Genomic DNA, 13217 nt, shown 5'->3' with positions numbered 1-13217 from the left:
AGTGATTACCACTCTAAACACATATACAAAGTTGCTATTACTTGGAACTATGGGTCTCCTGATGGCCTCAGCATCATCTATGAAGTATATGCTTACCAAGTGTTCAATCTTAATATGATCAAGTTTTCAGACCGAACTTCAGTTTACAGTAATACAAGTGAACCAATTAAACAATTCCATGAGGAAAAAATTCAGACAAAACCAGAAAAGTTTTACATGCAAGATAACTGGCCTGGTCACATCAATAAATCAATGCTATGTGGGGAAAGTGGGGAGATAAAGCTAGATTAAAAGAAAATAAGGAAACATAATACCATACATAATTTTTATTAGAGTGTGGTTCAAAAAATGTGATAAAAGCATTTTTAAGGCACTATGGACTAGATGGTATTAGAAAATGATAGTTAATTTTCTTACATGTGAGAATAGTGTAATTACACAGAAAAATATCCTTATTTTAAAATATGCATGAAGTATTTAGAAGTGTCAAGATGTTTACAATGGTTCTCATACACACACACAACCACACATACATATAAGCAGTTACAAGTAAGTAAAAATAGCAAAATCTTAACAACTGTTGACTCTAGGTGGTTACACAAGTGTTCAATTTCAACATTTTCTGTTGAAGGGTAGGTAAATAATTTCAAAATGCTCTTATTGCTCAAGTGCCAAAAATAAATAAATCAGAGCAAACTTGGTTTAAAGTACCCTTAAAGTTTCATGTATGGGTTACATATTTTGAAATCATATTTCTAAAACAAATGTTCACATTTTTAAAAGAATTGGGAGGTTAACAATTAACAGAATAACTCTCTCATTGTTTATGGGCAAAAATTAATAACAGTTAACACAACATTTACTATGTGTCAGGCACGGTTCTAAGCATTTTATGTATATTAATTCCTTTAATTCTCAGAACAACCATGTGACTAGATTATCACTCTCTCCATTTTTCAGGTAAAGAATAAGTCGTAACACAATAAGTACCAGAGCCAGTTACCCCAGTCAGAAAGTACAGCTCCAGAATCTACACTCTTAATACACAGTACTATTCTGTACTGTATGTACTCTCAGGTGAGATATCCTATGTTTCTAGCAATATTGACTTGATGATGCTGGGGTAATAATATCCACCAGTCCTGTGATTTTAGTAATATTAATAATCCAACTGTATTAAGATACAAGCAAAGAACCAAAAGTCCAGACAACAAAAACTTAGGCGCTATTACAATACATAAATAAGTAGGCATTAAAAGTGGCTTCAGGTGGTTTAAGTAAATATTTGGTTACCTGATAAGATCTATCTATACTCCTACTATGGGATAAGTGATTATAATGAATTTCTTCATAGGATGATGACTCAATCTTGATTAAAATGTTACCCTTTGATTAAAATATGACCCCAGGCAGCCCCGGTGGCTTAGCAGTTTAGCGCTGCCTTCGGCTGGGTTGTGATCCTGGAGACTGGGGATCCAGTCCCACATCGAGTCCCTGCATGGAGCCTGCTTCTCCCTCTGCCTGTGTGTCTGCCTGTGTGTGTGTGTGTGTGTGTGTGTGTGTGTGTGTGTGTGTGTGTCTCATGGATAAATAAATAAAATTTAAAAAAAAAAAAAAAAAACATGACCCCGTCTTGACTCTCTGGGATAGAGATGGAATCAAAGCAGGTCCCAGCAATGAAAATTATTATTTACGAAATGGCAAAAATTATTTTTTTTAAAAAAACTTTATTTATTCTTGAGAGACACAGAGAAAGGCAGAAACATAAGCAGAAGGAGAAGCAGGCTCCCCGCAAGGAGCCTGATGCAGGACTCGATCCCAGACTCTGAGATCACACCTTGAGCTGAAGGCAAATGTTCAACCACTGAGCCACCCAGGCATCCCAGCAAAAATTCTTTTATGAAAAAGTTTTACCTTCAGCTATTTATGTGACTGAATAATTTACATAACAGTTTGTAGCATTTTATAGAAATCTTATTGTTACATGAAACATTTTCAGCATTATGTAAACGAAAATATTTTTTAAATGAGAAGACACCTTAAAAATAATAATTAATTTAACAGAGGTCACTCAATGAGCTTGAAGCAAATTACAGATGTAGATGAGAAAAGACACCTACTGTTAATTTTCCTAGGTGTGATAATGATATTGTAGTTCTGAAAAAGATCTTTAGATTTGTGTATGCCATGTCTTAGGCACATTCGAGAACTCTCTAATTTTTTAGTAAACAAAGACCAAAGGGTACTGTTGTTCTATAAAGCAAGTCTTTATATTTTTACAGGCTTAATAAACATGAATACTAATATTAATATAAAATTAAATTTTCCATCAAATATTTGTAAGACTAAAAACATATGTGAAAATACTTCTCATCCCCAGACTACAATAAATAGTTGTTTAAAAAAATTTTAGTTGGAGTGGAGGACAGCAAATCAGTTCTCTTAAATATATAGATATATAAAATTTTACCTGCTTTTTCTTTCAATTAGAATGGCCACATAAGATGCTGGCAAAGCGGCACCAAAGCCAGGACTCCAAGAGTAGAATTTTCCAAGTATCCTCCTGAAATTCAAATTTGGAATGTTTGCATGAAATTTCTACTGTGTTAATTCAATTATTATGAATAGAAGTTCCCCTTCTATGTCCACCCTCTACCTAATGTCCCACAGCACCTCAAATTCAACATGTTCATAACCAAACTCATTAGTGCACTTTCCTATCCCCATGAACTTACTCTCACTCTTCTATTTTCCTAAGTGAATGGGATCAAAACTACCTACCCACTCAGGGGTGATGCTTTGAGACATCCATAGCTTCTCCTTTTCCTTTTCTCTACATGTTAAATCATCCTCTTGAATTTTTCCATACACAATTTATCTCTCAAATTCCTCTCCAACCTGCTACCCCTACCCCTTGCTCAGTTAAGTCCCTCACCATTTCTTATTCTGGTTGTTACAACAGCAAGCTAACAGGTATCTCTCCTTCCAATAGTTTAGTCAATCATATTCATTCAGACATTCCCTGAATCCAATATTACTCACTATGCAAAACTTCTTTGTTCTCTGTTGCCTTATCTATCAAATGGGAACACTATTATTACCGATCTCATGCAGCACCATACATGGCACATAGAAAGTGCAAGAAAAATGTTAACTGTTGTTATGACTACTATTATGTCTTAACACATGAAAAATATTCAACAACTGTCTCCCCTTCTTTGCTTCTACAATCCTTGATAACTTTTCCTTATAGTAGTTACTAAAGTATTTTATATTTTTTAATTTTGGGTATAAAATCATTTTCCACTTACTAGAATATGTCCCTTTAAAGTAAGAATCTACATAGTGTCTCACTCACTAGAAATGGCCATCAGCTGCTTGGGTTTTTAAAGAGACCAAAAAAAAAGATATTTGGAAATGTTAGCAAGATTTTCTTTCTTTCAAAGACAATATGAGGGACACCTGGGTGGCTCAGTGGTTGAGCGTCTGCCTTTGGCTCAGGGCATGATCCTGAGGTCCCACGATTCAGTCCCACATCGGGCTCCTTGCATGGAGTCTGCTTCTCTCTCTGCCTCTGTCTCTGCCTCTCTCTCTGTATCTCTCATGAATAAATAAATAAAATATTTTAAAAAGGGGATCCCTGGGTGGCGCAGTGGTTTGGCGCCTGCCTTTGGCCCAGGGCGCGATCCTGGAGACCCGGGATCGAATCCCATGTCGGGCTCCCGGTGCATGGAGCCTGCTTCTCCCTCTGCCTGTGTCTCTGCCTCTCTCTCTCTCACTGTGTGCCTATCATAAATAAATAAAAATTAAAAAAATATATTTTAAAAAGAGAGAGAGAGAGAGAGACAATATGATCCTAAGACAGGGAGAAGCAGCACATAAAATTTGCAATTATCTGAATAAAGTTGGCTGTTAAATAACACATTATAAGAAAAAATGTATGAACATATACATAAGGATTAAGAATCACTGGTGAAATTATATTTTTAACTGAAGCTTAGCTTTAGAAGAATTAGAAAAACTACAGAACATGGGTATTTCTAAAATGAACATCAGAAACCTTCAGCCTGAGAAAACCAGAAGTGATTCTCCCTCCTAAATAAAATACACAAAGGCCCTAAGAAGTTACTGAATGTAAAAATTAAAGAAAAATAACTCAAGGCATCATTTACATGAGGAACATAGATGTTATTATAAGTATTTTAACTATAAATTCAATGTGCTTTGCACTTCTACAATTTACGAAACAGGTTCACAGAACATAAAGAAATATGCTATCAAAGCAACTTATGATTATTGCAGTATTTTAAAACCTAATTATCTTAAAACTTGATTTTTAGTGTGTGAAAAGTATTAGAAACTTTCCAGAGAACATATGACAAAGTGCTTCCTACAAACATTTTCAAGTTAAAGGCATGATTTTTCTCAGTAGTATAAAGCTTATCATTTATTTTCTGCATAATCTAAAAGTTTATAATGATTAGCGTATTGAGGGAAAAAAATCTGTAAATGACATCTGAAAATTATCTTTTTAATTGCAGTTAATGTATACCCCCAGAATTGCTTTGAGCAACATGAATATGAGAAAAATATAAATTTATATTTCAGTTTGACAGATTTAAGAAAAACCCTAGTTTGGATTTTCAACAATCACTGGGGATAAAGATATGAAGCAAATATATAATCAACATGCTAGGTATATCACAGCACTAAAAACTGAATTTTAACTGCATCTAAATCATAGAAAGTATGTGACATAGGTAATCAAGACTTAATCAGACCAAAAGTTTCATCACTAGGATAAGCTAGAAGTTATTTACTGTTTTACATATAAATACAAGCATTTTATACTCCCTCTGAAGTCTATTCACTGCATCTGGACCTCACCTATATCAGAGACAGCTGCTTTGAATTCCTTTTTTTTTTTTTTTTTTTTTTTTGCTTTGAATTCCTGATCCATGAAACCAAAAAGTTAAGACATCCTAATCAATAACTTGGTAAGTACAGTAGGCCTCAGAAAACACATGATATACCAAAGCACTTCTGCTATATAATCATTACAATAATTTGAGGTTTATATTACATCTTTAGACCAAGAGGCCCACAACTCCTGTTTTAACAAGGTTTTTTTGAGATAAATAAATGTAATCCAAGAGAGAAAAAGATATACAAGCAATGACCTGCACAACATTGGTAAAAACATCCGTTTGTTTCAGTTTCAACAAAGGAACACATATTAATCTCCAGTGGTGATTATGAGTACCAACCTTAAAATGCAAAAGAAAGCCATATACAAGGCCCCATTAGCAGTCAGAAATGAAGCAGATTGTAGGATCTCAGGGAGTAGTTTGTGTAAATAATAGTCTAATTTTCGTTTCCGGAGAATTGCCGCAATCTGGAAAGAGAAAGGCTTTTTTGTTTAATTCAACCAACGTTTCCCACTTAAATTAGCTTTTAGGTGAAAAGTACTGAATAATAGCATATATTTTAAAAGTAAAGCTAAAACTGGTATTAAAAAAAACTGGTATTTTACTGGCTCCTTTACAAAAAGATAATTTCTGGGGAAAAAAAAGAGACTTTAATTTATTGAAGATCTAATGGGTAAAATACACACCAAGAAATTACAATATAGGTCATAAAAAATAACTTCTAAACGTTGTGGTAAATATTTATAATGCCTTGAAAGCAGTTTTAAACTGAATAATAGAATACATTTTTAAGTGGAAAAAATAAAGCACAATTCAAATAGAAATTGAATGCCAAAACAAAATTATTTTACAGATATTATCAGCCTGGATATTCTCAGTGATAGAAACCAAAGAAATTCATTCAAGTATCTAAACACAACTACTGTGTGACAAAACCATGCAACAAAAAGTAAAAAATAAAAGTAATGATTTCTGGCCCACTGGAGCCCATTAAAAAAAAAAAAAAAAGGCCTGAAAAACACAGACTGAGAATCTAGTCTGCTATTCTACAATAGACTGATGCCACGATGTTATCAGAACACAGAAACAGGAACAAGCATCTGCACAGAGGATGTGTGCAGAATCCTGTACAGAAGTTTGTCACAAAAATATTTCATAGAGTATCATCCTATAAGTTTTCATGACTTATCTTTTAAATTTAGATTGAAAATATATTTGGGGCACCTAGGTGGCTCAGTCAATTAAGCATCTGCCTTCAGCTCAGGTCATGATCCCAGGGGCCTAGGAGCAAGTCCCACATTAGGCTCCCTGCTCCGCGGGAGGGATTCTGCCCTCTGCCCCTCCCCCACCCTTATGCAAGTGCTCACACTTGCTCTCACGCGTGTGTGCAAAAAATGAATAAATAAAATCTTATATATATGTGTATATTATATATACACATACATAAATATGTGTGTGTGTAGGCAGCAGAATTGTGAAAGGGATATGAGCTATATTTGGAAAAACAGAATTTTCACAGGCCACCTGAAAAAAGTAATTTTTCCATCATGATAAAACAAAGTATCAAAGGAACAAAAGTTAAAACCACATAATTAGGGAATAAAGGAGGAATTGTAAGAAAGGGCAAGACTGACTTGAAAGAAGACTAGAGAACTCTGTTCACTCCCACCTAACACTTTTCCTAAGGTCCATGATTAACAAATCTAATGGCCTCTTCTCAGTTCTTTTCTTACTCCATCCCTTTGAAACCTCTGAAACAGATCATCTCCTACTTCATTCAATTAAACTGTTACTAAGAATTGCACCATACACAGAAAAAACAATGATGAATAAAATCTAATCTCTGCCTTCAAGGAACATAAAATCTTGATAAACAAGACACTATAATATCGTGAAAAGCTAGACTAGAGGAAAAAGAAACTGCTATAGAAATATACATTGGGGAGGATCCCTGAGTGGCTCAGCCGTTTGGTGCCTGCCTTTGGGCCAGGGCGTGGTCCTGGAGTCCAGGGATCGAGTCCCACATCGGGCTCCTGGCATGGAGTCTGCTTCTCCCAATGCCTATGTCTCTGCCTCTCTCTCTCTCTCTCTCTCTCTCTCTCTCTCTCTCTCTCTCTCTCTCTCTCTCTATCATGAATATATAAATCAAAAAATCTTAAAAAAAAAAAAAAGAAAAGAAATATACATTGGGGAATGACCAAAAGGAGATAGGACTGGGCAGGTGATGATGTCTAGAAGGTATCACTGATCTTTCTAAGATGAATCTTGATAAATAGGTGGAATTTTGACAGGAGAGGTTTCTATAGTTTCCCTTACAATGCATTCTTTTCATTTTCCCATCATATCTCTAAATGTGTTTCTGTTGTTGGCATTTCTTCCTCAGATTGCTACTCACCCACATATGTTCTGTCCCATGGCATCATCTATCATTTCAAAGTAGGAATTCTTATAACTCCAACCTCTTCCCTAAATTCTTAATTCATCTTTCAAATAACTATTGGATGCATCGAGAAATATGTAGCACAGACATTAAAAAAATCAGCATGTCCAAAGTAAAACTCATTGTATTTCCCTAAAATGCTTTTACTTATGAGTTTCCCACCTTATTACACCCAACCAATTACTCAGGAACAAAACAGTGTCATTTTCAATCACTCCCTGATCCTCAACCATCTCACCGGTTCTTTTTTTTTTTTTAAGATTTTTTATTTTTAGGTTAATCTCCACACCCAATGTGGGGCTCGAACCTATAACCGTGTGATCAATCATATACTCCACCAACTAAACCAGCCATGCACCGCAACAGTATCATCAGTTCTAATGGTCTCCTAGTATCTTCAGGTTTTGGAATGTAACATGTCTTTCATTTCACACTTAACAATGGGCAAAATCTGCTACTCTGTTATATATTCAAGTAGTCAAAAAAAAAAAATCCCCTCTATTCCTAGAAAGGAAGAAATAAAATTATCCCTGTTAGCAAATAACTTGATTGTCTACATAGAAAATCCCAAACAATATACAAAACAAACAAAACTCAACCTCCTCCTAGAATTAATTAGGCCGTTCAGCAAAGGCACAGGATACAGATAAACATACAAAAACATTTGTAGGGGTGTCTGGGTGGCTCAGTCAGTTTAGGCATCTGCCTTTGGTTCAGGTCATGATCTCCAGGTCCTAAGAACAAGCCCTGCATCTATGGGGCTTCCTACTCAGTGGGGAGTCTCTCTCTCTCTCTCTCTCTCTCTCTCTCTTTCTCTCCCCCTTCCCCTTTCTGCCCCTCCCCATTTCTTTCTTCAAATAAATAAAATCTTTTTTAAAAAATCATTTGTATTTCTATACAAGAGCAATCAACATATGTATACAAAAATTAAAAATACAGCATTTATAAGTCACCAAAAAAAATAAAATACTAAGAAAAATCTACCTCAATAGGATTTGTATGCTGGAAACTACACAATGTTGATAAAAGAAAGCAAAGCTGGAGTAAATAAATGTTTGTGGACTAGAAGAAGCAGCATGTCAATTCTCCCTAAAGTGACACAATTCCTATCACAGTATCAGAAAGATTTTTCCAGATAGATATAGGCAAGATTATCCTGAAATTTATACAGAAAAACAGAAATTATAAGAGCTAAGACAACTTTGAAAAAGAGAATAAAGTGAATCAGTCCACTCAATTTTAAGACATATTCATTGAGCAATCAGGCTTTGTGATATTAGCAGAGAAATACACAAGTAGGTTAATGAAACAGAATAGAGAACCTAGAAACAGACCCACTTAAGTGCTTCTAACAAAAGACTTCAACAAATGGTGCTGGAGCAAGTGGATGTCCATAGGCCAGAAAATTTTAAAATTAAAATTAAAAAACAACCTCAACCTAAGTCTCACAGTTCACACAAAATTTAATTCAAAATGGACTACAAACACAAATGTAAAATATAAAACTATAAAATTTTAGGGACAAAAATCAAAGAAAATCTTAGGGATTTAAGACTAAGCAAAGAGTTCTTAAACATGAGGTCAAAAACAATTCATAAAAGGAAAAACTGTAAATTACACTTTACAATTAAAACTTCTTCTCTTTGAGAGATGTGTTAAAAATAAAAAGAGTAACTGCAGAATGGGAGAAAATACTTGTAAACTAGATATCCTGCAAAGGACTAGTATCTAGAATATATAAGGAAATCTCAAAACTCAACAGTAAAAAAGTAATGCAATTAAACAGTGGCAAAGATATGAATAGATATTTTTCACTGGAGATATACAAATGGCAGACAAACATACTAGCCATTAAGGAAATGCAAATTAAAACTACAATGAGCTATCACTACACAACATCAGAAAGGCTAAGATTTTAAAATACTGGAAACACCAAATTCTAGCAAGAAAGCAGAGAAACTGGATCACTCATGCATTACTAGGGAGGATGAGAAATGGCACAGCCATTCTGGAAAGCAGTTTGAGAGTTTCTTGAAAAAATAAACAAGCAACTATCATATCACCCAGGAACTACAGTCCAGGGTGTTTATCCTAGAGAAATGAAAATGTATGTTCACACAAAATCTGTGCACAAATGTTTATAGCAGCTCTTTTATATAATAGTCAAAACCCAGAAACAACCCATATGTCTTTGAAGAAGTGAATGATTTAAAAACAGTGGAGTATTCACACAAGAGACTACTACAGCTACGAAAAAAAAAAAAGTGAGTGATACATGGAACAATCTTTTTAAAAGATTTTATTTATTTATTCATGAGAGACACAGAGAGAGGCAGAGACACAGGCAGAGGGAGAAGAAGATCCCTGTGGGGAGCCCAGGACTTGATCCTAGGACCCTGTGATCACGAAGTGAGTTGAAGGCAGATGCTCAACCACTGAGCCACTCAGGTGCCCTTACATGGAACAATCTTGATGAATCTTCTAAAAAATATGCTAAGTAAAAAAGGCCAATCCCAAAACACTGCATAATGCATGATTTCATTTACATAACATTCTTGAAATGCCAAAATATGGAAATGAAGAACAAAATAATGGTGGCCAGGGATTAAGAGGAGGTGTGTGGGAGGGAAGCAGGTATTGCTATAAAAGTGCAACATGAGGGATCCTTCTGGTAATGAAAATGTTCTATATCTTGACTATATCAATGGCAATATTTTGGTTGTGATATTTTACTATCATTTTACAAGATGATACTATTAGGAGAAACCAAATGAAAAGTACAGGGAATCTCTCTCCATTACTTCTTACAACTGCATAAGAATCTACAATCATCTCAAAATAAAAAGTTCAATTAAGAAAAAGAAGCAGTTATTCACAGAGCCAATATGTAAATGAAATATGCTCATCATCATTAGTCTTCATTGCACAAGGAAATAACACCACACACACATCAGAATGACTAAAATAAAAAGAACTGATAATGCAAAGTACTGATTGGAATGGAAAAAACTGGAATTTTCATACACTGCTGGTGGGAATGTAAAGCTGAAGACTTACTTTACTATCTAATGAAATTAAATGTATACCTTACCCTATTAATACAGTAATTCCTCTCCTAGGTATATACACTCAGAAAATATAAGTGCTTATGTTCACCAAAAGTCATATTCACATAACACTATCTATAATTACAAATACTGCGGAAAACTAAATATCCATTAACAATGAAGTGGATAAATTGTATATATTTGCAATACTGGTACACCAAATTGAACAGTCTATTGTGAGAAACAGGAAAAATCTTACACAAAATGTGAGAAGTAACGTAGGACCTTATCATCATTGTGCTCTAACCCAGGGCTTCCAACCAGTGCTTACAAATAACCAAAAAAACTGATCCTCTCGACAGTTTGGGTAATCAGGCCTATTAGATAACAGAGCACAGTAATAAACATCTCAGTTTTCCCTAACATGGCACACAATTATTATCATTTTCTAGGTATGCCATAGCATGTTACAATGTAAAAAAAGGTTAGGAAACACTGATTTTACCAAATAATGTAACAGTAATTGCACATACCATATAGCAAGAGCACATGTATATAAAATCATTATCAGACATCCACAGGCACCTTCATAAACATATTTTATTGTAAAAATATGTTCTAATGTTCTTCAGTTTTGACCAAGAAATTCCACACTAATTATGTAATTAGTCTAATTATGGAATTCACCAATTATGAATTTTCCAAATTCGCTTACAACCATTTAACCAAATACAGGTACATAATATAGCACTATGATTAAAACATAAACCTGTATTTATTTTAGTTACATAATCTAGTTTTAGAAGATTATGTAATAACTAGGAAAAAATAAATCAAAATATATAAAGTGAAAATGCAGACTACAAAATAGTATTTTTTAATGAACATATGGAACAAATATGAGAATGTTATGCATTGGTTATCTCTGATTGTGGCAACAGATTATTCTAATCTTCTTTTTGTTTGGGGGTATTTCCAGACAATCTACAATAAGCATATGACACACATGTAAAATTGGTGGGAGATAAACAAGTAGGAGAAAATGGGATTATAGAAAAAATAATCTAAACAAGAGATAGAAATAAACACCATGATAGAGTACAAAGTAATCATGAGATACGATTTTTAATTTTAGCTCTACAACTAACAATTGCTATGAAAGATCCTTGTTTGGATGTAATTCTTTACATTTGTTTCCTCATTTATTAAAGAGATTAAATTAAATGACACAGGAATGACATCAGCCAAATAGCAGTTTCCATCACTCAACTTCTTGCAGAAACAACAATTTAAATAACTACCTAAGCATGAAAATACCTTCATGAAAATACCCTCACAAAAGCTAAGGATTCCAGGTGAGAGATTACAGCACCTGGATGAAACACGGAAATAAGACACACTGAAAAGTGTAGGAAAGACAATCTCCAAGTCCAGGCAACCCCGTGTGCAGTGAGACATCCATCCACTAAAAGTGAGGTAAGCATCCAACTTCATCACAAATAATGGAGCCAGGCCTGCCCTAGTGAAGAAGGACACAAGGCCAACCCACACAAACCATATGCTAACTCCAGACTAACTCCCAAGAACCCAGGCTCCAGTCTTGTTCCAGGGACTGAGGCTTCAGGCCCAACACCAAAATCTGAGCCACCAGGCCTGCCCCAATGGGCCCAAGCAGAAGGCCCATGCCACTGAACCTAGGCTCTAGACTCACCCCTAAACACCAGACTAGCCTGCTTGAAGATTGCAATAGCAAACCCATGCACAGGCTTGCCCAGAAAACCTACCCAAAATCTCTGGACAGTCTGCATGGAAGGACTTCACTGCAGGAGCCACAGTTTGGAGACTAGAAATAATGCCTACTTCTTCAAATGCAAACACACCAAAATGAAGCCACAAGGAATACAATAATCAGAAAAACAAAGGAATAAAATAAAGCACCGGCAACCAACCTTAAGAAAACAGAGATCTATGAATTGCCAAAGACTTCAAAATCATCATCATAAAAAACCTCAGTAAATACAACAGAACACAGACAACTAAATGAAATCAGAAAAACAATACATGACCAAAATGAGAAGTTCAACAAAGATGAAAACGAAAGGAAGGAAGGAAGGAAGGAAGGAAGGAAGGAAGGAAGGAAGGAAGGAAGGAAAGAGAGGAGGGGGAAGGGAGAGAGAGAAGAGAAAGAAGAGAAGAGAAGAGAAGAGAAGAGAAGAGAAGAGAAGAGAAGAGAAGAGAAAGAAAAGAAAAGAAAAGAAAAGAAAAGAAAAGAAAAGAAAAGAAAAGAAAAGAAAGAAAAAAGAAATTCTGGAGCTGAAGAAAATAATGACAAAACAGAAAAAAATTCCACAGATAGCTTCAACAACAGACTAGGTCAAGATGAAGAAAGAATCACTGAGGTCAAAGACAGGTTATTTGAAATTACCCAGATGGAGAAATAAAAAGAAAAAAGGTTAAAAAAGAGTAAAAAAAAGTCTACAAGAATTATGGGACACAAATCAAATAAATAAGCATTAAGGGAATCCTGGAACAAGCAGAGAAAAACAACAGAAACCTTACTTAAGGAAACAATGACTGAAAAACTCCCCTAATTTGGAGAAGGAAACAGACATTCAAAACCATGTAGCCCAAAGAGCCCCAACTATATTAACTATAGAGAGATTTTCACCTAGATATATCATAATCAAATTCTCAAAGGTCAAAGAAATTTTTTTTAATTTTAATCCCAGTACAGTTACCAAACAGTGTTATATTAGTTTCAAGTATACAGTATAGTGATGCAAAACAATTCTATACATTACT

General features: G+C 34.7%; 1 protein-coding gene across 1 annotated transcript in view; it reads right to left on the bottom strand.

Moving 5' to 3' along the window:
• The window catches only part of TMEM135 (transmembrane protein 135), a 236489-nt gene that overhangs the window by 207717 nt on the left and 15555 nt on the right, over positions 1 to 13217 (bottom strand). The window contains exons 2-3 of the mRNA XM_055320494.1: positions 5268 to 5395; positions 2471 to 2563 (exon numbers count right to left, since the gene is read on the bottom strand). Coding sequence (XP_055176469.1) covers positions 2471 to 2563; positions 5268 to 5395 — 221 coding nt within the window. The remainder of the gene's footprint in view (positions 1 to 2470; positions 2564 to 5267; positions 5396 to 13217) is intronic.

Source organism: Nyctereutes procyonoides, unplaced genomic scaffold (assembly GCF_905146905.1).
Source record: "Nyctereutes procyonoides isolate TBG_1078 unplaced genomic scaffold, NYPRO_anot_genome, whole genome shotgun sequence".
In the NCBI taxonomy this organism is placed as follows: domain Eukaryota; kingdom Metazoa; phylum Chordata; class Mammalia; order Carnivora; family Canidae; genus Nyctereutes; species Nyctereutes procyonoides.
This window is presented reverse-complemented; position numbering and strand designations above follow the sequence as displayed.